General features: G+C 42.0%; 1 protein-coding gene and 1 long non-coding RNA gene across 4 annotated transcripts in view; both read left to right on the top strand.

Annotated features, from left to right (window-relative positions):
- The window catches only part of LOC146806119 (GPI-linked NAD(P)(+)--arginine ADP-ribosyltransferase 1-like), a 76,217-nt gene extending 62,814 nt beyond the window's left edge, over positions 1 to 13,403 (top strand). For all 3 annotated transcript variants that reach the window (XM_085623451.1, XM_085623450.1, XM_085623452.1), the window contains one exon: positions 11,259 to 13,403. In XM_085623451.1, the coding sequence (XP_085479577.1) occupies positions 11,259 to 11,344 (86 nt within the window). In that variant the 3' untranslated portion in view covers positions 11,345 to 13,403. The remainder of the gene's footprint in view (positions 1 to 11,258) is intronic.
- On the top strand, positions 7,620 to 8,407 carry LOC146806120 (uncharacterized). The gene is made up of 3 exons (XR_014967552.1): positions 7,620 to 7,793; positions 7,883 to 7,935; positions 8,020 to 8,407. It is a non-coding gene; the product is annotated as an uncharacterized LOC146806120 (long non-coding RNA).
- Positions 13,404 to 27,994: the final 14,591 nt, after the last annotated feature.

Raw genomic sequence — 27,994 nt, forward strand, 5'->3', positions numbered from 1 at the left:
CACCCATTTAACAGGAATACAGCAGTCCATGACCCTGTCTGGGAGGGATGTCTCCGCCTCCTCATGCTCCTCTAGTCAGCCCTGGGTCTCTCAATATGGAACCCAGAATCTTCCATGTATTGTGCCATCCACAGGCACACATACACCCAGCACATGCATACAACACACACGCACTGTACAGTGTCGTCCTGCCATCATATTCTGACCAGAACATCGACTCCCACAATATTGTGATGCAAATGTAGGTAATAATAGATGCACTATTCTGATATATCGTCCAGGTACGTAAATGTGAAGTTAAGAACAGTACATCTATACTTGCCGATGTACTTGACAATATTGTGGTAGTTGGTATTCTGGTCACAGCATTATGGCAGGAAGGTGTTTTGACATTGGACATTGTGAAATGCAACCAACGTGGCTCTGATTTCAGGAAAGAACAATACAGGTTGAAAAATGAGTGACTGCAGGTAATTTGTAACATTCATTTACCGCTTTCTCAAAGTTAGACACTCTAAATTGATTTGTTTTAATAATTGTGGCAATCCTAGGTACTCAGCACTGTGCTTCAGTACACACTGTCATTTAAAATAGATTAAACATCTCACAATTAATATGTAGGCACTTGGCTACTGCAGTTGTCAGCTGTGAGCATCTGAGGAAGCAGATAGTGATGGCGTGGACCGCTGCAGGTTCTTCCCTGTGTCCCTTTCCCATTGTGATGCAAAGCACAGTGTTGCAATTTCAAAATGTGGAAGCAGGGACCAGTGCCTGCTGACCCTTGCAGTGCAGCCCTCTTCCCTTGTGAATATTATTGAGAAAGGAGTTCAGTAAATCTTTGTCAATGGGCTCTTTGTGCTGCTCCTTATTAGTGACACTAACACAACAATTGGCTGGTCTGCATTGCAGATACTGAACAAACACTGCTCTACGATGCAACGCAGACGATACTGCACAGACACTACCCTGGGATGTGACCTAGCCGATACAGCACAAGCACTGTTCTGCAATGCAACTGATCTAACACTGCACAAGCACTTTATGTGATGCAAACTAGCCAACACCGCCCAAGCACTGCTCTGAAATGCAACCCAGCTGACACCACAAAAACACTGCTCTGCGATGCAACCCAGCCAACACGGCACAAACACTGCTCTACGATGCAACGCAGACGATACTGCACAGACACCACCCTGGGATGTGACCCAGCCAATACAGCACAAGCACTGTTCTGCAATGCAACCGATCTAACATTGCACAATCACTTTATGTGATGCAAACTAGCCAACACCGCCCAAGCACTGCTCTGAAATGCAACCCAGCTGACACCACAAAAACACTGCTCTGCGATGCAACCCAGCCAACACGGCACAAACACTGCTCTACGATGCAACGCAGACGATACTGCACAGACACCACCCTGGGATGTGACCCAGCTGATACTGCACAAGCACTGTTCTGCAATGCAACCGATCTAACACTGCACAAGCACTTTATGTGATGCAAACTAGTCAACACCGCCCAAGCACTGCTCTGAAATGCAACCCAGCTGACACCACAAAAACACTGCTCTGCGATGCAACCCAGCCAACACGGCACAAACACTGCTCTACGATGCAACGCAGACGATACTGCACAGACACCACCCTGGGATGTGACCCAGCCGATACAGCACAAGCACTGTTCTGCAATGCAACCGATCTAACACTGCACAAGCACTTTATGTGATGCAAACTAGCCAACAACGCCCAAACACTGCTCTGAAATGCAACCCAGCTGACACCACAAAAACACTGCTCTGCGATGCAACCCAGCCAACACGGCACAAACACTGCTCTACGATGCAACGCAGACGATACTGCACAGACACCACCCTGGGATGTGACCTAGCCGATACAGCACAAGCACTGTTCTGCAATGCAACTGATCTAACACTGCACAAGCACTTTCTGTGATGCAAACTAGCCAACAACGCCCAAACACTGCTCTGGAATGCAACCCAGCTGACACCACAAAAACACTGCTCTGCGATGCAACCCAGCCAACACGGCACAAACACTGCTCTACGATGCAACGCAGACGATACTGCACAGACACCACCCTGGGATGTGACCCAGCCGATACAGCACAAGCACTGTTCTGCAATGCAACCGATCTAACACTGCACAAGCACTTTATGTGATGCAAACCAGCCAACACCACCCAAGCACTGCTCTGAAATGCAACCCAGCCAATACTGCACAAACACTGCTCTGCGATGCAACCCAGCCAACACTGCACAAACACTGCTCCGCAATGTAGCCCAGCCAACACTGCACAAACACTGCTCTGAAATGCAACCCAGCCAATACTGCACAAACACTGCTTTGTAATGTAACCCAGCCAACACTGCACAAACAATGCTCTGCGATGTAACCCAACCAACACTGCACAAACACTGCTCCGCGATGCAACCCAGCCGATACTGCGCAAATGTTGACACAGCGCAAACCCTGTTCTGCAATTCATCTCAGCTGATACTGTGCAACAGTGTTCTGCGACACAAACAATCTTACACTGCACAAAAACTGTTGTACAATGCAACCTAACTGACACTGCACAAATGCTGACACTGCACAAACACTATTCTGCAATGCAATCCAGATGATAGTACACAAACACTGTTCTGCGATGTAGTCCAGGGTATACTGCATAAACAGTGCTCTACAATGCAACCCGACAACAATGAGGGTTCTGGCTCCAACGCAGTAAGGCTGCGCCAATATAAGATTCAACAAAAAAATGCCAGTACTGCACTATGATTAACTCGTTTTTTATGATTGAGTAGCAATCCTCAATTCAAGACCAATCTTATAGTCTGACTTCTTTTGAAAAAATCCTTTTATTTTAATTTTTAGTCATATAATTATTTGGATTATTCAATTTCTTTAAACAAAAATTGAGATGACAACAAAAATAGAGACTTAAACAAAATATATACAACAACGTATAATATGTACAAAGACATGGGAAATGTCACAACTTTCATATAATGTGATATTCAGTAGACATATTCAACATTTAAAAGACAACATTAAGTGCACTTAGGGACATAAACAGCAAAACCTAACAAATTGACGAAACATTGACAAATATTCCTGTTCATGGACAAGAGAAAACGCCCTGTGTTGATTAAAGTTTTTTTGAAAACAGGTGCGGATTCTGGTGATTAATAAAGAATTTATTTGTTCTTAATTATCATGTAATAGACCATCCAATAAACAGAAAACTCGCGGAAAAACAAGATACAACCAGCCATGGGAGATGTCCACGAGGAGACAAAATTACAAAAACTAGAAGTTTCGTCAGTGATTAATCTCTCCAATAAAGTCCTTTCCTCGTCAGAAGTTAGTGTCTTGGAAAAGGGACTTTCTTTTGTCCCTGCTAAACCTCCAGATTTTGTTAGACTCAAATTGGAATTCATTGAGTTCTGCAGAAAGATTCGTCTGATTGCCTTTTTTTCAGGTAAAGAAATAATGTTGCCAGCAGAAACTACAGGTCTAAAGAGGAAATCTACTTTTTGTCCACCAGCATTTAAAATACCCAAAGAAGTTACATACTTTGAAAAAAGTGTATTGTCAGCGATTTCTTCAGAAGAAAAAAAGAACAAATTCTTTACTAAACATAATTTGTCAAAAAAAGAAAAAGATGCACTAGTCTCACTTAGAAATGATGAAAGCATTATAGTGAAGCAAGCCGATAAAGGCGGTTCGATTGTAATTTGGGGAACCAATGAATACATAGCGGAAGCCAATCGCCAGCTACTTGACATAGAATCGAGTTAATCATAGTGCAGTACTGGCATTTTTTTGTTGAATCTTATATTGGCGCAGCCTTACTGCGTTGGAGCCAGAACCCTCATTGTTGTCACGTTGTATAGCGGGTATTTACCCGCGAGGTTCCAAAAACCGCTGTTAAAGCACTAAACAACTAAATAGTTTCTCTTCAGGTTCACTGCCGGATTTTTCCTCCAGTTTGAACCCGTCCTCCCCTTCATCTTTCTCTTTTTCCTTTTTTGTTCTATCAATGGATGATTGAAGTACGTGTATGTATGAATGAGTTCATTTGGGTCCCCCAATAATAATAACAACAGTTAATTGACTCAACCCAGAGACTGCTAAATTTAATATGTCAGAAGAACAAACCTTCGCATACAGCGAAGAGCATATAAAAAATCTTCTCAGGAACCCTCCTTCTTTTGGTTCCGCAACTCTCAGCAGTACCGCACAAACAAACAACGAATCTGACAAACTTATTCGTCTAAAGAAAAAACAAATTCGGACGGACTTGCATGGTCATTACCTTCTCCAACACCTCAGATCAGGCACAATACCTACAGGCTTGATTGTCAAAAATATACCCGTGATTTTTACGGAAGATAACATCTACAAAAAAGGCTTCAGTTACATTGAAACTAAATGCAGCAGAGACCTCATGGTCTTAACCATTGAAACCGCACAAAGGTTATCCACAGTTCAATTGGAAGAAATCGAAAAATTGGAAACGGAAATTAAATCAAACTCTTTAATTCAAGACTCTAAGACTCTCCTAGAAAAAATCGAGAAGGAAATCTTGGAATTCAAGGACTTTTCTGTACAACAAAAAGAAAACAATTTCGAGAGAGACAAGCGCAATTTTTCTTTGGAAAAGGCTTATCCTTATCTGCAACAGGATTTTTATTCTCGCCCAGAAGCGAGACGTTTTTTATCGGACAATCAAGGTCGATCAAGAACAAAATATATAACCTTCTCGGACACAACATCGTCATCAGGAGGAAGTGATTCCGAACCAGGTACATATAGACCCCAATTTAATCGACGTGGAGGATACCAACAACAGCAATATCAACAGAATTTCCAACAAAATAAACAACAACAACAACAACAGCCTTTTTTAGATCAAGGCCAACAGAAAACTCGCGGAAAAACAAGATACAACCAGCCATGGGAGATGTCCACGAGGAGACAAAATTACAAAAACTAGAAGTTTCGTCAGTGATTAATCTCTCCAATAAAGTCCTTTCCTCGTCAGAAGTTAGTGTCTTGGAAAAGGGACTTTCTTTTGTCCCTGCTAAACCTCCAGATTTTGTTAGACTCAAATTGGAATTCATTGAGTTCTGCAGAAAGATTCGTCTGATTGCCTTTTTTTCAGGTAAAGAAATAATGTTGCCAGCAGAAACTACAAGTCTAAAGAGGAAATCTACTTTTTGTCCACCAGCATTTAAAATACCCAAAGAAGTTACATACTTTGAAAAAAGTGTATTGTCAGCGATTTCTTCAGAAGAAAAAAAGAACAAATTCTTTACTAAACATAATTTGTCAAAAAAAGAAAAAGATGCACTAGTCTCACTTAGAAATGATGAAAGCATTATAGTGAAGCAAGCCGATAAAGGCGGTTCGATTGTAATTTGGGGAACCAATGAATACATAGCGGAAGCCAATCGCCAGCTACTTGACATAGAATGCTATCGGAAAATAAGATCAGATCCAACAATTGAATTTCAGAGAGAACTTGAAAAAAATCTTCAAAATGGGTTCGAACAAGGCTTTTTGGGCAAACAAGAATTCAAATTTCTAGTCAACAAACACCCAAGAATTCCATTGTTCTATGTACTCCCGAAGGTACATAAGAATGCCAAATCACCGCCGGGGAGGCCCATAATATCTGGGTGCGATTCACTTTTTGAACCCATCTCCAAGTTCATTGACTTCTTCCTTAAACCCTTCACATTGACAGTTCAATCCTTCCTGAGAGATACCTCTGACTTTCTGTGCAAATTACAACAAGTACCATTTACCGAAGGACAAGATCTATTAGTAAGCATGGATATAGTATCACTATATACCCAAATTCCCCAGGATCAGGCTTTAGAAGTGGTGGAAATCTTCTTGGATAAAAGAGATCGTCCAACAAAAATTCCCACGGACTTCATTCTGAAATTGGCCAGGATGGCTTTGACTAAAAACTACTTCAAATTCCATGAGGACTTTTTTCTCCAAATAAAAGGAGTAGCCATGGGCTGTCCCTTTGCCCCGGAGCTGGCTATACTCTTTATGAGTGTATATGAGGACAGATACGTACACAACAACAACCCCTTCTCACATTGGATAAGGGGCTGGGTTCGTTACATCGACGACATTTTTTTCACATGGTCTGGCACAATGGAACAACTAACTGACTTCCATGGATGGCTTAACAGTCGCACAATGGACATCAAATTCAGTATCCAGTCATCACCGACAAGACTTTCTTTCCTAGACGTGGAAGTTTATTGCTCAGATGGACAGCTGGTGACGACCCTCTTTAGAAAAGAGACTGACCGCAATAAATCCTTGCATTTTTCAAGCAACCACCCGCGCAGTCTAAAAGAAAATTTACCAATAGGCCAACTGCTACGCATACGTCGAAATTGTTCATTCAAAGACGAGTATATGTACCATGCAAGTCTACTTATGGGAAGACTTGTAGACCGGGGATATCCATCCAAATTGGTTAAAAAGGCAATCAAACGCGCGTGGTGGACACCACGTGAGGAACTTCTGAAAAAGAAAGAAAAGAGACAACTTGAACGCACAGTTTGTGTGACTACCTTTGGGGCAACATCCAACTTCCTCAAAAAAACCATCCACCAGAACTGGCATCTTATAAAGGATATTGACACACAGTTAAATGAAAAACCACTTTTTGCCTTCAAAAAAGATAAAAGTATTGCAAACCAAATAATCAGGGCAGCCATCCCTGCCAAGAAGACCTCTACAATACGTGAATTTGTCAACTTACCTCCTATCACAGGACATAAGAAGTGTGGAACATGCATGTGTTGTAATTCCACAATTGAAGGGAATTTATTCCAACACGAAGGTATCTCATGGAAACACAACTGTTTCACGAACTGCAAATCGAAAAACGTGATCTATGCCATCCTATGTCCATGCCCTAAACTGTACATAGGGAAAACAAATCAGGAAATCAGACAGAGAATCTCCCAACACAAATCACGAATAAAGAAAAAAATCACCACAGCACCTCTTGTCCAACATTGGATTGATGAGTCACATGGAGATCTCGACTTCAGATGGACCGTCATTTCAAAGTTAGAGCATGATCAGAGGGGTGGAGATCTTGAGACCAAACTCAAACAACGAGAAGCGATGTTGATCCTAAAATTCAACTCGGCCACACAGGGCTTGAATGAAATGTCGGAACTTTACAATCTATGAACACAGTGTTCTCCCTCCACCTACTGTTATAAGAATTCATGGATAGAGTGGACAATCGATTTTTAAATGCATCAAGATATATCAAAAAAACTACAATGCCCAGAATCCTTAGCAGCAGCCTCCGATTACTTTTACAACCGGGTCAACCGGGTCAAGCACTAACGCGCCTCAGTCATGGACATGGTTGCGTATGGAGGAGACTTGAAAATCTAACACTGGTAAGATCTCTTAAACCCTTTCACAACCTAGGAAGCCGCCGTAATCTAAACGAATCTGAATGCAGAAGTACTCACATACTTCTTCGTGAATGTACGCAACCGACTGCAAGAACTATTTCATTCTTGGACACACCCTTCCTTCACAATCAGACGCGCAGCGTGCTTATATGCTCCCAACTCCGAGCCAATTTCACTCACGAAGTCGCCAGTGCTTGCCCCTGTTTTGCCGAGGCAAATAAAGGTTTTTCTTCCTTCTAGAATCGACTGATTTAATCGACAAGAAGGAACTGATCACGCGGACACACCGCATCTACATGTGAGTGCCCTGATTTACTCAAGTCATCTTTTTTCCTTTCTATTCGGTACTCCAACCTTATTAAGTCCATTGAATCCTTAATATTACAGATCCATTCCAAATAACTACATTGGGAGAACGACTGCTGAATCACATGACAAAGGTATGATCTGAGAGTTTGCTTGATAGATTGAAGTTGAGTGTTCTGAGTATGACTGACAGAATGTTTTTATTATTCCTTTTATAGATTGAATCTTCACGGTCCTGATGAGAATCCCTGTTACTTAGGGGATTCGAAACGCGTCGACCCCTGTTCCCTTTATCTCCGTCCTTTCAAATAGACCAATCTCCCCAGGATTACAAACTTAAAAATCAGATTATTGGATGGTCTATTACATGATAATTAAGAACAAATAAATTCTTTATTAATCACCAGAATCCGCACCTGTTTTCAAAAAAACTTTAATCAACACAGGGCGTTTTCTCTTGTCCATGAACAGGAATATTTGTCAATGTTTCGTCAATTTGTTAGGTTTTGCTGTTTATGTCCCTAAGTGCACTTAATGTTGTCTTTTAAATGTTGAATATGTCTACTGAATATCACATTATATGAAAGTTGTGACATTTCCCATGTCTTTGTACATATTATACGTTGTTGTATATATTTTGTTTAAGTCTCTATTTTTGTTGTCATCTCAATTTTTGTTTAAAGAAATTGAATAATCCAAATAATTATATGACTAAAAATTAAAATAAAAGGATTTTTTCAAAAGAAGTCAGACTATAAGATTGGTCTTGAATTGAGGATTGCTACTCAATCATAAAAAACGAGTTAATCATAGTGCAGTACTGGCATTTTTTTGTTGAATCCTACAATGCAACCCAGCAGACAATGCACAAACAGTGCTCTGTAATGCTCCCAGCTCAACGTACATAAACACTGATGTATGGTGCAACCCAGTTGACACTGCACAAACACTGCTACTGTACAAACACTGTTCTGTGATGTATCCCAGCCCACCAGCCCATACTGCACACACACTGTTCTGCAATGCAATCCAAATGATAATACACAAGCACTGTTCTGCTATGTAATGCAGCCTAATCTTCATAAACAGTGCTCTGAAATGCACCCTGCTGACAGTACACAAATATTGTTATACGATGCAACCCAGCTGACACTATACAAGCGCTGCCACTGTACAAACACTGTTTTGCAAAGCAACCCATGTAATACTGTACAAACACTGCTTTACGGTGCAACCCATGTGATATTGCACAAACACTGTTCTACGATGCACCTCATGTGATACTGCACAAACACTGCTGATACTGCACAAACACTGCTCTGTGATGCAACCCAGCCGATACTGCACAAACACTGCTCTGTAATGCCACCCAGCCGATACTGCACAAACACTGCTCTGCGATGCCACCCAGCCAATACTGCGCTAAAACTGCTCTGCAATGCCACCCAGCCGATACTGCACGAACACTGCTCTGCGATGCAACCCACCCGATACTGCACGAACACTGCTCTGCAATGCTACCCAGCCGATACTGCACGAACACTGCTCTGCGATGCCACCCAGCCGATACTGCACAAACACTGCTCTGCGATGCCACCCAGCCGATACTGCACAAACACTGCTCTGCAATGCTACCCAGCCGATACTGCACGAACACTGCTCTGCGATGCAACCCAGCCGATACTGCACGAACACTGCTCTGCAATGCTACCCAGCCGATACTGCACAAACACTGCTCTGCGATGCCACCCAGCCGATACTGCACAAACACTGCTCTGCAATGCTACCCAGCCGATACTGCACGAACACTGCTCTGCGATGCAACCCAGCCGATACTGCACGAACACTGCTCTGCAATGCTACCCAGCCGATACTGCATGAACACTGCTCTGTGATACCACTCAACCGATATTTCATGAACACTGCTTTGCAATGCAACCCAGCTGATACCGCACGAACACTGCTCTGCAATGCTACCCAGCCGATACTGCACAAACACTGCTCTGTGATGCAACCCAACTGATACTGCACAAAGACTTCTCTGCGATGCAACCCAGTGGATCCTGCACAAACATGGTTCTGCGATGCAACCCAGCGGACCCTGCACACACACTGCTCTGCGATGCAACTCAGTCGATACTGCACTAACACTGCTCTGTGATGCAACCCAACTGATACTGCACAAACATGGTTCTGCGATGCAACCCAGCGGACCCTGCACACACACTGCTCTGCGATGCAACTCAGTCGATACAGCACAAACACTGCTCTGTGATGCAACTTAGCTGATACTGCCCAAACACTGCTCTGCGATGCAACTGAGCAGATACTGCCCAAACACTGTTCTGTGATGCAATCCAACTGATACTACAGAAAGACTGCTCTGCGATGTAACCCAGTGGATCCTGCACAAACACTGCTCTGTGATGCAACACAGCCGATACTGCACAAACACTGCTCTGCGATGCAGCCCAACAGATACTGCACAAACACTGCTTTGCAATGCTACCCAGCCGATACCGCACGAACACTGCTCTGCGATGCAACCCAACCAATACTGCACAAACACTGCCCTGCGATGCATCCCAGCCGATAATGGACAAACACTGCTCTGCGACGCAAACCAGTGGACCCTGCACAAACACTGCTCTGCCATGCAACCCAGCTGATGCCGCACAAACACTGCTCTGTGAAGCAACCCAGCCAATGCAGCACAAAAACTGCTCTGCAATGCAACTCAGCCGATACCGAATGAGCACTGCTCTGCGATGCTACGCAGCTGATACTGCACGAGCACTGTTCTGTGATGCAACCCAGCCGATACTGCACAATTGCTGCTCTGCGATGCAACTCAGCCGATACCGAATGAGCACTGCTCTGCGATGCTACCCAGCTGATACTGCACAAACATTGCTCTGTGATGCAACCCAGGCAATACTGCAGAAACACTGCTCTGCGATGCAACCCAACTGATACTGCACAAACACGGTTCTGCGATGCAACCCAGCGGCCCCTGCACACACACTGCTCTGCGATGCAACCCAGTCGATACTGCACAAACACTGCTCTGTGATGCAACCGAGTCGATACTGCCCAAACTCTGCTCTGTGATGCAACCCAACTGATACTGCAGAAAGACTGCTCTGCGATGCAACCCAGCAGACCCTGCACACACACTGCTCTGCGGTGCAACCCAGCCGATAGTACAGCTGGCCAATGTTTCTTGTAAATCGTTGTGTTGCAGTTAAAAGCAGTAAGAGTAAGTTTGCTTTACTGTCTTCTGGAATAAAACTGCAGTATGTTGGATGTTCTAAGAAAACCTTGTAGAGGAGAGTCATGCATGCAGTTGGTAACATTGATCCAGCTCACATGAAGTCAAGGAAGTCCACTGCACTGGGACTTAAGGATCATTGTAGTGGTCTTAAAACTGATCCCTTTCTCTGTTGTTTGTTGGCAGGGGCATCATGGGAGAGACCCTCCTCACTCCTCATGCTGATGGTTGTGTTATCCGTGCTCCTACTCGCGGCTCAAGGCTTTCCATGATCCTATGGAAAAAGAATGGGAAGGATCCAGGCTGGGCAGACATGACTTGCTGTAGCAATTTGCAGAAATGAGCTAAAGGCCTGAAAACAATCCCATCCTCCATGCCTCTGGGAGGTGTTGGGGTAAGACCCTCCCCATGGGCCGCGGCAGATGGGCGATACCAGCCTTCACCACCCAACAGACTATGCTTTGGCTTCTAGGAAATGCCCAGGGGCCCCTCAAAGCTGTGGAAGCCTCTCCGGCATGTGTAGAGACATCACAGCCACTTAGAGCTACAAATATGTAACACACAAATATCATAACACGTATTAATTAATAAAATTTAGCAGAATCATATCACAATTGAAAATAACGAAAGAATTATCTATCATGCTCTCTATATTGTCAAAAATTAAAAGTTTTTTCAAGCATACCGTTTCAATGACTGTCTACAAAATAGAGAGCATAATAGATGAATTAATAGATAAGGTGTTCCTAGGATGTTTTTATACAGAATCCGTGTATAGATAAGAAACATATGTAAAGTTAGTCGTTTGTGCAGCAGGGCAGTTGAATGGGGTTGTTTGTAGGCTGCTTTTTGTTCTTCTGTATGTGGGGGAAGCACTTTTGATAGTGATATAGAAATGTATGTTTGATGAATAACAAATGTTAAATTTTTATGTATGTTATGATGGGGGTGTATATATTTGCAACCGTGGAAGAGCCTTCAAAGCCTTAGTTAGAAGTCCAAGGTGCCTGGCATAGGACCCAGTTCGGCTGAGTTGTTAGGAGGAGAGCCCTGTCCCTTGTGCGCGCCTCACCACTCTGAGCAAGCTTCCTTTTGATGCAGTCCATGGTGAGGGGTATCTACAGAAGGGTGATGATGTCTTTTTCCATGTCTGGGGAGGCAGATTTCTCATTGGTTGGACCTCTATTTGTGGGAGTCCAAGCACTGTTTGTTTAGAAGGAGAAATAGGCAAAGGTATTGATGTTATGGCTTTCGAACGCGAAGGGTCCCTGTTTCCTGTTCCGCAGTAGCAACCCAAATGCTGTTTGTGGTGACACCGTTACTGAATCATGGCACTATCAAGTGTTCATAGTGAAGCTCAGATCCAGAAGTGGAAGAACGTATCTGCCTGGCTAACCATCCATACATCAAACGCGCAACAGGTCATAGGAGGAAATCTTGCGAATAGTTAAAACTATTGGCAGTCAATGGGTAGCATTCCAATCCATTATTTGTCACCTACTGTTCCGCCTTTGTCATTATATTGACCATCAATGACATGACCGCCCATTTTTTTTCTCGAGTAAACATCACCACAAAGCCCCTTATCACGAGTTGCCAAGGTCATTGTGATATATGTTATAACTTCTGTTATCGCACATATCGCAGTCGTGGGTTTTGTGATAACTTTCGGAAGATCAAACCTGCTGCTACTTATCAAAGGAAAATACCTGGTATTGACTTGAACATGTAGATTTGGTGAGGTAAGCATTGAAATCTGCATGTTATTCCCCAAGAGCTTGTAATTCAGCAGACTTTATTGCACCTGACAAATTCTGACTTGGCGGAGTTGTACTTTATAAAGTCTAATAAATATCACGGCATAGACTGGGCTGCTCGTAATGGCAGCCAAAAGCACTTAACCAACTGAATCAATTTTAAGATCAGGGAACAATATTACCTGCACAGATGTATTCAATGCAAAACAATATTGTGAAAAGTTATTTGTTAGCCCTTTGCCCCATCAGCCTAGTGAAACTGGTTCACAAAAGTTGAACTGCCTGATCACTGAAGCATGTCTTTGTTAGAAATTCAACTCCTTTCATTTTAAGTGTAATCCTACCTAAGTGCTATAACACCATCTCATTCGATGCACATAAAGGTATGCAGATGAATTTTTGTATTTTTCCTCCACAATCTGGTGATTGTATTGGTGCGTAGTGTTTGTGTTTTACTATAGTGTACTTATATGCACTTTTAAACTGTCAATCCAATTTTGCAACTAAGTTCATGGGTTTGTTTTGTAAATGGGCTAGCCAAATGTCTCATTAAAAAATGCCACTATGTATTGATTGTTTGTATTGTGTGGTCGGTTTATTCAGGGCTTCTACATATTCACTTTCAGTCAGTGAAAAAGAAAATAAAGGAATACATTACCTTAGAAAGCTCTATCTGTATACATCCAAGAAAGTAAAGGAACAAATGACCATAGACAGCTATGTATGTGCACATCAAAGGAAGTAAAGGAACAAATGACCCTAGAAACCTATGTATGTGCACATCAAAGGAAGTAAAGGAACAAATGACCCTAGACAGCTATGTCTGCACACATCTAAGGAAGTAAAGAAATAAATGACCATAGACAGCTATGTCTGTGCACATCAAAGGAAGTAAAGGAACAAATGACCATAGACAGCTATGTCTGCACACATCAAAGGAAGTAAAGAAATAAATGACCATAGACAGCTATGTCTGTGCACATCAAAGGAAGTAAAGGAACAAATGACCATAGACCGCTATGTCTGCACACATCAAAGGAAGTAAAGAAATAAATGACCATATACAGCTATGTCTGTGCACATCAAAGGAAGTAAAGGAACAAATGACCATAGACAGCTATGTCTGCACACATCAAAGGAAGTATGAATGAATGAATGAATGTGAGTTCTTATATAGCGCTCGACTTACCCTTGGGCATCTCGGCGCTTGCATTGGGAACCCGTCCTGGTTTTTCCCTGTGAGATAGCCCGTACTGGGCATCCCCAAGGTGAAAGCCAGGCATCCCGCCGCGGGGGGGGGGGGGGGGGGCGTTGTGGAGATTAAGCAAGCTTGTTGCCCAGAGCTGCATAGTGTGAACTCGTGCTTAGAGTGGGCACCGAAGCGAGAATTATCGAGTCCGTGGACAATTGGGCTCCGGACCCTGCCGCGTCGGGAATCGAACCCTGGTCCCGGGTCTGACCTCTGCTTCAGGGTATGCCTCCTCTAACCAGTGAGCACATCAAAGGAAGTAAAGGAACAAATGACCATAGACAGCAATGTCAGTACACATCAAAGGAAGTAAATAAATAAATGACCATAGACAGCTATGTCTGTGCACATCAAAGGAAGTAAAGGAACAAATGACCATAGACAGCTATGTCTGTGCACATCAAAGGAAGTAAAGAAATAAATTACCATAGACAGCTATGTCTGTGCACATCAAAGGAAGTAAAGGAACAAATGACCATAGACAGCAATGTCAGTACACATCAAAGGACGTAAATAAATAAATGACCATAGACAGCTATGTCTGTGCACATCAAAGGAAGTAAAGGAACAAATGACCATAGACAGCTATGTCTGTGCACATCAAAGGAAGTAAAGAAATAAATTACCATAGACAGCTATGTCTGTGCACATCAAAGGAAGTAAAGGACCAAATGACCATAGACAGCTATGTCTTCACACATCAAAGGAAGTAAAGAAATAAATGACCATAGACAGCTATGTCTGTGCACATCAAAGGAAGTAAAGGAACAAATGACCACAGACAGCTATGTCTTCACACATCAAAGGAAGTAAATCAATAAATGACCATAGACAGCTATGTCTGTGCACATCAAAGGAAGTAAAGAAATAAATGACCATAGACAGCTATGTCTGTGCACATCAAAGGAAGTAAAGGAACAAATGACCATAGACAGCAATGTCAGTACACATCAAAGGAAGTAAAGAAATAAATGACCATAGACAGCTATGTCTGTGCACACCAAAGGAGGTAAAGGAACAAATGACCATAGGCAGCTATGTCAGTACACATCAAAGGAAGTAAAGAAACAAATGACCATAGACAGCTATGTCTGCACAAATCTAAGGAAGTAAAGGAACAAATGACCCTAGACAGCTATGTCTGCACACATCAAAGGAAGTAAAGGAACAAATGACCATAGACAGCTACGTCTGTGCACATCAAAGGAAGTAAAGAAATAAATGACCATAGACAGCTATGTCTGTGCACATCAAAGGAAGTAAAGGAACAAATGACCATAGACAGCTATGTCTTCACACATCAAAGGAAGTAAAGAAATAAATTACCATAGACAGCTATGTCTGTGCACATCTAAGGAGGTAAAGGAACAAATGACCATAGACAGCTATGTCTGCACACATCAAAGGAAGTAAAGAAATAAATGACCATAGACAGCTATGTCTGTGCACATCTAAGGAAGTAAAGGAACAAATGACCCTAGAAACCTATGTATGTGCACATCAAAGGAAGTAAAGGAACAAATGACCATAGACAGCTACGTCTGTGCACATCAAAGGAAGTAAAGAAATAAATGACCATAGACAGCTATGTCTGTGCACATCAAAGGAAGTAAAGGAACAAATGACCATAGACAGCTATGTCTGCACACATCAAAGGAAGTAAAGAAATAAATGACCATAGACAGCTATGTCTGTGCACATCAAAGGAAGTAAAGGAACAAATGACCATAGACAGCTATGTCTGCACACATCAAAGGAAGTAAAGAAATAAATGACCATAGACAGCTATGTCTGTGCACATCAAAGGAAGTAAAGGAACAAATGACCATAGACAGCTATGTCTTCACACATCAAAGGAAGTAAAGAAATAAATTACCATAGACAGCTATGTCTGTGCACATCTAAGGAGGTAAAGGAACAAATGACCATAGACAGCTATGTCTGCACACATCAAAGGAAGTAAAGAAATAAATGACCATAGACAGCTATGTCTGTGCACATCTAAGGAAGTAAAGGAACAAATGACCATAGACAGCTATGTCTGCACAAATCTAAGGAAGTAAAGAACAAATGACCCTAGAAAGCTATGTATGTGCACATCTAAGGAAGTAAAGGAACAAATGACCATAGACAGCTATGTCTGCACACATCAAAGGAAGTAAAGAAATAAATGACCATAGACAGCTATGTCTGTGCACATCAAAGGAAGTAAAGGAACAAATGACCATAGACAGCTATGTCTGCACACATCAAAGGAAGTAAAGAAATAAATGACCATAGACAGCTATGTCTGTGCACATCAAAGGAAGTAAAGGAACAAATGACCATAGACAGCTATGTCTGCACACATCAAAGGAAGTAAAGAAATAAATGACCATAGACAGCTATGTCTGTGCACATCTAAGGAAGTAAAGGAACAAATGACCATAGACAGCTATGTCTGCACACATCAAAGGAAGTAAAGAAATAAATGACCATAGACAGCTATGTCTGTGCACATCAAAGGAACTAAAGGAACAAATGACCATAGACAGCTATGTCAGTACACTCAAAGGAAGTAAAGAAATAAATGACCATAGACAGCTATGTCTGTGCACATCAAAGGAAGTAAAGGAACAAATGACCATAGACAGCTATGTCTGCACAAATCTAAGGAAGTAAAGGAACAAATGACCCTAGAAAGCTATGTATGTGCACATCTAAGGAAGTAAAGGAACACATGACCATAGACAGCTATGTCTGCACACATCAAAGGAAGTAAAGAAATAAATGACCATAGACAGCTATGTCTGTGCACATCAAAGGAAGTAAAGGAACAAATGACCCTAGAAAGCTATGTCTGCACAAATCTAAGGAAGTAAAGGAACAAATGACCCTAGAAAGCTATGTATGTGCACATCTAAGGAAGTAAAGGAACACATGACCATAGACAGCTATGTCTGCACACATCAAAGGAAGTAAAGAAATAAATGACCATAGACAGCTATGTATGTGCACATCTAAGGAAGTAAAGGAACAAACGACCGTAGACAGCTATGTCTGCACACATCAAAGGAAGTAAAGAAATAAATGACCATAGACAGCTACGTCTGTGCACATCAAAGGAAGTAAAGAAATAAATGACCATAGACAGCTACGTCTGTGCACATCAAAGGAAGTAAAGAAATAAATGACCATAGACAGCTATGTCTGTGCACATCTAAGGAAGTAAAGGAACAAATGACCATAGACAGCTATGTCTGCACACATCAAAGGAAGTAAAGAAATAAATGACCATAGACAGCTATGTCTGTGCACATCAAAGGAAGTAAAGGAACAAACGACCATAGACAGCTATGTCTGCACACATCAAAGGAAGTAAAGAAATAAATGACCATAGACAGCTATGTCTGTGCACATCAAAGGAAGTAAAGGAACAAATGACCATAGACAGCTACGTCTGTGCACATCAAAGGAAGTAAAGAAATAAATGACCATAGACAGCTATGTCTGTGCACATCAAAGGAAGTAAAGGAACAAATGACCATAGACAGCTATGTCTTCACACATCAAAGGAAGTAAAGAAATAAATTACCATAGACAGCTATGTCTGTGCACATCTAAGGAGGTAAAGGAACAAATGACCATAGACAGCTATGTCTGCACACATCAAAGGAAGTAAAGAAATAAATGACCATAGACAGCTATGTCTGTGCACATCTAAGGAAGTAAAGGAACAAATGACCCTAGAAACCTATGTATGTGCACATCAAAGGAAGTAAAGGAACAAATGACCATGGACAGCTACGTCTGTGCACATCAAAGGAAGTAAAGAAATAAATGACCATAGACAGCTATGTCTGTGCACATCAAAGGAAGTAAAGGAACAAATGACCATAGACAGCTATGTCTGCACACATCAAAGGAAGTAAAGAAATAAATGACCATAGACAGCTATGTCTGTGCACATCAAAGGAAGTAAAGGAACAAATGACCATAGACAGCTATGTCTGCACACATCAAAGGAAGTAAAGAAATAAATGACCATAGACAGCTATGTCTGTGCACATCAAAGGAAGTAAAGGAACAAATGACCATAGACAGCTATGTCTTCACACATCAAAGGAAGTAAAGAAATAAATTACCATAGACAGCTATGTCTGTGCACATCTAAGGAGGTAAAGGAACAAATGACCATAGACAGCTATGTCTGCACACATCAAAGGAAGTAAAGAAACAAATGACCATAGACAGCTATGTCTGTGCACATCTAAGGAAGTAAAGGAACAAATGACCATAGACAGCTATGTCTGCACAAATCTAAGGAAGTAAAGAACAAATGACCCTAGAAAGCTATGTATGTGCACATCTAAGGAAGTAAAGGAACAAATGACCATAGACAGCTATGTCTGCACACATCAAAGGAAGTAAAGAAATAAATGACCATAGACAGCTATGTCTGTGCACATCAAAGGAAGTAAAGGAACAAATGACCATAGACAGCTATGTCTGCACACATCAAAGGAAGTAAAGAAATAAATGACCATAGACAGCTATGTCTGTGCACATCAAAGGAAGTAAAGGAACAAATGACCATAGACAGCTATGTCTGCACACATCAAAGGAAGTAAAGAAATAAATGACCATAGACAGCTATGTCTGTGCACATCTAAGGAAGTAAAGGAACAAATGACCATAGACAGCTATGTCTGCACACATCAAAGGAAGTAAAGAAATAAATGACCATAGACAGCTATGTCTGTGCACATCAAAGGAACTAAAGGAACAAATGACCATAGACAGCTATGTCAGTACACTCAAAGGAAGTAAAGAAATAAATGACCATAGACAGCTATGTCTGTGCACATCAAAGGAAGTAAAGGAACAAATGACCATAGACAGCTATGTCTGCACAAATCTAAGGAAGTAAAGGAACAAATGACCCTACAAAGCTATGTATGTGCACATCTAAGGAAGTAAAGGAACACATGACCATAGACAGCTATGTCTGCACACATCAAAGGAAGTAAAGAAATAAATGACCATAGACAGCTATGTCTGTGCACATCAAAGGAAGTAAAGGAACAAATGACCCTAGAAAGCTATGTCTGCACAAATCTAAGGAAGTAAAGGAACAAATGACCCTAGAAAGCTATGTATGTGCACATCTAAGGAAGTAAAGGAACACATGACCATAGACAGCTATGTCTGCACACATCAAAGGAAGTAAAGAAATAAATGACCATAGACAGCTATGTATGTGCACATCTAAGGAAGTAAAGGAACAAACGACCGTAGACAGCTATGTCTGCACACATCAAAGGAAGTAAAGAAATAAATGACCATAGACAGCTACGTCTGTGCACATCAAAGGAAGTAAAGAAATAAATGACCATAGACAGCTACGTCTGTGCACATCAAAGGAAGTAAAGAAATAAATGACCATAGACAGCTATGTCTGTGCACATCTAAGGAAGTAAAGGAACAAATGACCATAGACAGCTATGTCTGCACACATCAAAGGAAGTAAAGAAATAAATGACCATAGACAGCTATGTCTGTGCACATCAAAGGAAGTAAAGGAACAAACGACCATAGACAGCTATGTCTGCACACATCAAAGGAAGTAAAGAAATAAATGACCATAGACAGCTATGTCTGTGCACATCAAAGGAAGTAAAGGAACAAATGACCATAGACAGCTATGTCTGCACAAATCTAAGGAAGTAAAGGAACAAATGACCCTAGAAAGCTATGTATATGCACATCTAAGGAAGTAAAGGAACAAATGACCATAGACAGCTATGTCTGCACACATCAAAGGAAGTAAAGAAATAAATGACCATAGACAGCTATGTCTGTGCACATCAAAGGAAGTAAAGGAACAAACGACCATAGACAGCTATGTCTGCACACATCAAAGGAAGTAAAGAAATAAATGACCATAGACAGCTATGTCTGTGCACATCAAAGGAAGTAAAGGAACAAATGACCATAGACAGCTATGTCTGCACAAATCAAAGGAAGTAAAGAAATAAATGACCATAGACAGCTATGTCTGTGCACATCAAAGGAAGTAAAGGAACAAATGACCATAGACAGCTATGTCTGTGCACATCAAAGGAAGTAAAGGAACAAATGACCATAGACAGCTATGTCAGTACACATCAAAGGAAGTAAAGAAATAAATGACCATAGACAGCTATGTCTGTGCACATCAAAGGAAGTAAAGAAATACATGACCATAGACAGCTATGTCTGTGCACATCAAAGGAAGTAAAGGAACAAATGACCATAGACAGCTATGTCTGTGCACATCAAAGGAAGTAAAGAAATAAATGACCATAGACAGCTATGTCTGTGCACATCCGATAAAGGAAAGGAATACATTTTTTATACAGTGCTTTATACCATAATGTTCTTGCCTCTAATTGCTATAAATAACAGCTTTTACAATTATCCATTGAATGGCATCAATTCAGCGACTGGAGAAGGATGACGGTTGAGTTGACTCTGTGAGACTTGGTTAGGGCCTGCAGTGCACAGAGACAGTCATATAACTTGCTGTGCCATCTGACCAGCATTGGCTAGTGTGTGCTTATGACCCCTCTTTCAACTAGTATGCCAGAGTAATTTGATCCCCCAAGCAGAGCTGTTACAATCATTTGTGGGTCCAAGGGTTTAAAGTTTTGTGGGGCCTCGCAATCCATTGTGAATGAAACATTAGGCAAGATATTAACATTTCTAGGGTATTAGTTAATTGTTCACTTTTTATCTTTCCACCTGCCCCCCTCTGTGCACTACCATTCTTCCATTTTCCATTTCCCTTCCTCCTGCACCTTCAGCTCTCCTATGCACCACTTTCCAGCTCTCTACCTATAAACTGCAAGAGAATTACCAAAAACACATCGTGAATTAAAATAGCAACATGACATTGGTAAATAAAAGTAAATAAAGGTGAGAGGAGTTGGCCTAACGGTTAGGCGCTCGACCTCGAATCTGGGGAACTGGGCAATGACGCTGAACATCCTGTGAATCTGGGCAAATCAGTTAGGGGGCATATTTACAATAACTGGCACATCCCTGCATTTCAGCAGGGATGCACCAGTTATTGTGCGCCACTGCTCCGCCACCATGGATGCGCCGCATTTACAATGCGGCGCACCATGGGGCAAAAATGGCACCGATACGTGACGCATCTGTGCCGCAAAAGTGACGCATTGCTGGAGATGCGTCGCAAGCGCGACGCAGCTCCAGCAATGGTCCGAGGGGCCCTATCTTGTTAATGCTGCGTCAATCCTTACGCCTGCTTCAGGCAGGCGCAGGGTTTTGACGCAGCATGGGCGTAAAAGCGACTGGGTGAAATCTTGTAGATTTCACTCAGCCACTTTTAGGAGGCGTTCCTGCGCCGGAACGCCCCCCCCTGCGCAGGAACGCCTACATGTGGCGCAGTGCTTTACAACGTGACGCATCTCCCAGATGCGTCATGTTGTGAGTACCCCGCACCATGGTGCAGGATTTGCGCCGCCGCTGCGTCACAAAAGTGACACAACGGCAGCGTAAATGAGGCAAAAGGGGCTGGTAAATCTGCCCCTTAATCTCCCCGTGCCCAACAAAAAAACATGTATGTGTCTTCATGTGATGCAACTGGTGCTATATAAAGCGCTCTGATACCCGATTCAGGTCAAGTTCGCGCTATATAAAACTTTATAACAAAAAAAAATCTAATGAACTTTATTCAATTTATTATTCATACTCCAAACTAAAAAGTACTAGAGAAAGTAAATCAATCTTGTGCAGGTCAGATTTCCCCCTGGCATCCCAGATGAAATATTTTTCACCTGGGGTGCCATGCAGCATCACAGATTAAAAATATATCCTTGTATATATAGCTCACTGAATAGAAAACGGCCAAAACAGCCACTGTCTTGAATGCTTTTGCAGCACATGTTCCCTGCTTAAATCATAATCCGTTTTCTTTATCACCCTTGGAAGGATGAGTGGCTGAGAGGAACCTGCAGGATTTCAGCCACTAAATATAAAGTTTCACACATATATGTACACATATCTCTACCCTGGATAAATTAGTTCTGTGAGCCACTCTAGCAGATGTTTGTCTGTTGCATTTCTTTGCCTTCCCTGTCCCTTACAAGGCAGACAGAGAGTGTGCAGCTTAGATCCGTGTGTGCTGTTTAGCACTGGGTTTGTACTGGAAGCATACAACTCTAATTGCTAGAAGGACCGCACACATGCAGTGCACGTTTTTTTTTTTTTTTTTTTAAATGAGAGCATGTCTTGTTAGAGCTGGCTTCTCTGAGGCGTTAGGGGCATATTATCAAGCACGGTTTTAAAATTATCGCCGCTTTAGCGGCAGAAAACTGCCGCTAAAGCGGCGATAATGGGCTTGATAACAATATGCCCTGGAAAATTCTAATAGAAGCCCATGTTGACACCAGAACCTGGGCTTTTACGGGAATTCTCTGCGGCATATTATCAAGCCCATTATCGCTGCTCCGCTAAAGTGGCGATAATTGTAACGCCGTATCTTGATAATATGCCCCCCAGTTTTTTAAGCAAAGTCCGACCTGGCTATTTCAGTAGACCGGGCGTTGCCCCAAAATCTTTGGGTGTTTGCGTTAATCAGTCAGGTCCATTGACCCAAAGCAGCACAAAACAACGGAACACATCACTTTTCCAGTCACAATAATTTTCACACTGGAATATGAATATTAATACGCCATATTGCATCACTTTGTGATGCTGCACAGCCTTAGTAAACCTGGGTTAAGATTTTGTAGCCATAATACCTTTTAAAGCATTGCATTTCCTCAGATTCAACCTTAAAACACAATTTAAATGCCCCAATATTATCTATTGAGTCATTCTGCACTTTAATGTCAGCTTAAAAACATCAGCACGCATGTTCAGCTTGATGTCCTTATAAGACAGCAAACGGGCATAACTGCTGCCATGTCCGTTGTAGTTTTTCCAAATATTTTTTTACTAATATTGTACTGAATTTTTTTTATTAATCACCCAAAAGCCGATCAAATATGTGGCCGCCGCCATATTTCTATACTAGTCTACAGGATGCCGGTAAAATTCGCTATGCTCCCATTATTCAGAGAGTATTGAGACATCCATGTATTACTCTCAGTCGCCCAATGGTATTGTAATGTAACTATAGGATGTAGATGCCTATAGATGTGTTAATTCTTTTTGATGTGGATGTTTGGCTCCCTCTAGCGGTCTAGGAACATATAGCTCTATTTTTTATGACGATGTAAATTGTTAAAAAGGTTTAGACAAGCAGCACGTAAAGTGATAGAGACTTTCTAGACAAACCTTAAAGAAAGTCTTATATTCTATTAACTCCTTAGCTGCTGTGGCTTTCCAACCCCCCTTCTAAGACCTTTTCTGATGTTTGGCGTCTTCGCGCCTAAGCATTCTTACATTTTTGTTCGTCAAAAGGGATCCACACCAAATTTGTATCCTTTTCCCCCACATCCTGGGGGTTCTAGAGACACTTTTCCTAAAGGGAACAGGTAAAAAATACAGAATATAGCTATATTTATTTTAAAACATGGGAAACAGTGCTGTGCAAGAAAGCGCATGTTTTTTTTCTCTAAAAATGGCATCAATGAAAAATTTTCAGTGGCAAGATTACTAACTTCCCAGCTTTCAAGCACCTTTGTAAAATAAAAACTTGGGGTACATTTATGAACTTGTCATGCAGTGCAGCGCAGCAAGTTGCTATGGTGCCCTGCACTGTGTGACAGGGAAAGGGCACGATGCACCCTACTTAAGGGAACGTGACGCATTACTGCTTTTTCCCCTTCTCTGGCACCCTTTTGGCAGCCTAGCGGCAACGCAGGCGTCCATGCACCATGGTGCAAGGATGCCTGCATTGCATGCAGGATTGTTTGTGTGCTGGAAGGAGCACCTTCCTGCACAAAAAATAATACTAAAAGGCATATTGCTCATTCTATATGTGCAGCAGAATGTATCACACGTAGAAAGAAGCAGTAACAACGAGAAATAAAGATATTTTTCCTTGTTACCCCTCTCCTGGAAAGGTGCATCTTTTTAGCACATTTCCAGGTTTACCAGGTCTGATAAGTCTGGAATAAATCAAAAACCATGTCCGTTGCATGGGAACACCCACGCAACGCCCATGGAACACCTCCCTTGTGCAGAATAAGGCAACGCAGCAATTTGCACTGCATTGCTTTACTCCACATTTATGGAGTCACTCAGGGCCACGCAAAGTGGCCTTGTGTGGCTTCTTAAATCTCACTTAAGGGGTGCGTCAGGCATGTACTACTTTGCATGGTGCAAACGGGACGCAAACCGTCTCGTAAATTGGTGCCCTATTTTATTACCACAGTTTGAGCACTTTCGTAGTTGATTTTTTCTATTTTTTTGTCATGTTAACCTACTTACAGTTTATGCTGGAAACAGGTGTGAAGCTCACATGTGAACCTGGAAAGCTATTTTTTTCTGAAAACTAGGCAAAACTCAAATTTTACCAAGGGGTGATTTGTGTAGCTAGCTCATGGTTTGTCCAAAGAAATTAGTCATTGCAATAAAAAACAATAGGCAAAAATAGAAATAGCTGACGATATTTTATGAAATATGTTGCCGCAATGTACAAAAGCAATACCCTTACATTCATCAGATACATCTCATTGCCGGGGTATATAGTATTTGTTGGTTGTCTAAAACCATGTGATGCCCAGAGTCGAACACATGCGATACCCAGGGCAGGCAACTGAGTTGCAGCATATAATGATGCTTCCTTGTGCACTGGCCATGCATCAATTCATAAGGTAAATGTAATGAATGAAAAATGGGTATAAACGTGGCCTAGGCATATTTTTAAATGTGCCCTAGATATGGATTCTAGAAACTGTGGTTAATTGTACAGCTCTGAATTAGGGGTTACCCATACTGTTGTGATTCTGAGGGCAATATTGGAAAATTTGATCTTTATTGCACACTGGCTTATATTCGGAAGATAATAATGGAGGGAAATTGATTTCACAATCATAAATGTTATACTAGTCTGTGTTCCTACATGTCTCCTGATAAAAACGGTACCCACTTGCGTGGCTGGGCCTGGCGCCCACATCACAGGTAACATGGACAGCATTCCCTGACAGAATAAATTACCTGTTTTGGTGCTACGGGTAGTTGCCCTGGTTCTGCATTGTGGCATACGTTTGGGAAACTGAGAGTAGAGCTGTGAAGACTGCTCGGTCAACTGTCCACATTGACATGAGCATACAATCATTCATACATTGGAAGCGCCTAAAGCCACATTCATGCAACCCTACATTTATGACGTCTGACTTGAAAGACGCTATGTTTAAAGAACAAGGGGACCCCAGTAGTGAGACCAGGGGTAGTATAAGGTTGGTGTGTAGAACAAGGGTCTAGGAGAGGTCAAAAGGGTCCTCCGGTAGCCTGAGCTACTGATGATTTTAGAACAGTCTGAATCAGATGAACTAGTGCAAGAAAGTCCTAGAGGGACTTTGATACTTAATATATATGGACACAAGGTTTTTTTTTTAAATGACAACACATTTATTATCTGCATAAATAGAATATCATATACTTAGGCAGTAGTTCTAGTGCTCACACAAGAAGTGGAAGTGCGTGAAGTGGGGAAGTGCTGGTGACATTTTAAAATTACATCGCATTGAAAAACAACAATAATTATCAAAACTCCGCAATAAAATGAATGTAATAATGGAGTTTTTGTTGGAGAGGTCGACGGCGTTTCGATCTCAAAGAATTGAGATCATCATCAGGACGAGAACGTGTGAGCAGATAACATTTGTGGGTAGAGCGTGGTAGTGCTCAAGGTGCCTGGGAAGTGGGCGAAGCTCGAAAGCGGGTGCGTCGCTGAGAGCCAAGTTGGCCGGTTGGTTTGGATTTATTCCCCTAACGGTGCCATGGTGCAAGGGTGCCTGCGCTGTAAGGAGAATTGCTTTGTGCAGGAAGAGGCACCTTCCTGCACAAAAACAATCCCTTGAAGCATTTTTCTCGTTCTATGTGTGTTGCATTCTGCAACACACATAGAAAAAGGAAAAAATTAGGAGAAATACAAATATTTCTCCTTGTTGGGCCTCACCAGGGAAGGTGCAGCATTTTGGTTTATTCCCAGGTCTACCACTTAAGGAAAATCTGAGAATGCGTAAAAATCTAGGGATGTTGCATGGAACAACCCAATTTCCCATGGTATTCCTCCCTGGCACAGAGTAAGGCAACGGAGCACTTTGTGTTGTGCTGTGATACTCTGGATTTATGAAGCCACTTGGGGCCATGCAAGGTGGACTTCCATGGCTTCATAAATTACATTATTGGGTTGTGTCATACTTGCACCACGTTGCATTGCGCAACCCCACTTAATAAATATGCTCCTTAGTATTTACTTCCAGACAAAGATATTATCTAACGGGATCAACCTTCTCCTAATATACAGAAGGACATCTTTGCAATTGCTCAAGAACTTTCCTATACGTCTCTTACTGTCCCTGGAATGCTTTATTTCGCCATGTTTTTGCTGTTCCTATTATGGGCTCCATTGTGCAGCACACATAAAAACAGCAAAACGCCATGCATGATTGTTTATGTGCAGGAAGGTGTGCCTTCCTGCACATAAACAATCATTTTAAAAATGACGAGTTGCAACTTCTATGTGTGCTGCACAAAGCAGCACACATAAAAGTTACGAATCCCCATTTAAGAATGTTGATGTGCAGGCAGGGACACCTTCCTGCACATAAACAATCATTCGCAAAATGCAGGCACCTTTGCACTATGGGGCAAGGGTGCCTGCTTTGGCGCTAGGAAGCCGTAATTAGCGCCAGTGCCGGGGGAAACACAGGACTGCACCGTATTGTTATAAATACGGTTCAGCCCTGCGTTTCAAAAGTGGACGGAGCGTGGCGTTAAGCCAAGAAGGCTAACTCCGGGCTCTATAACTTTTCTTGTAAATATGCCCCTGAGGTTTTTAGACTGCTGTCAATCAGGCTTTGGCACCTCACATAATACAGCATTTGTGTTGCTTTTTTATTTTAGAAGACCTAAGATTAAATTTAGATCAGGGTCATAATAATGCACTGATTTGCCTTGAACTTTCCACCACTTTTAACATTGTTCACCACAGCATCTTACTCAGCCATAGAAGTTGTGGAAGGCTGCGTTTAACTGGATGCTGCCCTTTTTAACTGAACTATATCTAGCTGTGAGACTGACTACCTTTACTGCAACTAAGACCTCTGCACAAGGTCAGCCCCCATCAGGGCTCAGCCCTTTCTCCCCATCTGTTCAATTTGTTTTTTTGCACCATTGGCGTAATTGGGATTTACCATTAATATGCATGCAGAAGATACTCAACTTCTGTCCTAGACAACGCTGCTGCTTCCATGACTCTTTTGAATATGTCTTATGCATTTTGTTAGAACCTCGGCGGATGGCAATCGATTAAACCTGAATGCTGAGAAAACAAATGACAATCCCGCAGAGAAGTGCTGGCACTGTCTGATCATAGGTATGACAGTCCTGTAAAGAAGTGTTGACGCTGTCAGATCAAAGGTACGACAACCCTTTGGAGAATTGTTGACACTGTCAGATCAAAGTTATGAAAATCCTGCTGAGAAGGAGAAACAACCGTTGCAACGCATGCCATTACCACGCATGTCGTTACAATGCGAAAGGCTTGCTGCAGGGGGTAGAAGGTGTTGGATTTAACATCAACATCTTCCCTACTGTTGCAAAGACTGGAGTTGGAATAGTAAATTTTACTATTCCAACTTCCAGCGCACCGCTGACATCAAGTTGGGGTAAAGGTATCCGTTGTAACGGCATGTAGGGTAATAGCATGTGTTGTATCGCCATAGAAATGCGGAGAAGTGTTGACACTGTCTGAT

Source organism: Triturus cristatus, chromosome 8 (assembly GCF_964204655.1).
Source record: "Triturus cristatus chromosome 8, aTriCri1.1, whole genome shotgun sequence".
In the NCBI taxonomy this organism is placed as follows: Eukaryota; Metazoa; Chordata; class Amphibia; order Caudata; family Salamandridae; genus Triturus; species Triturus cristatus.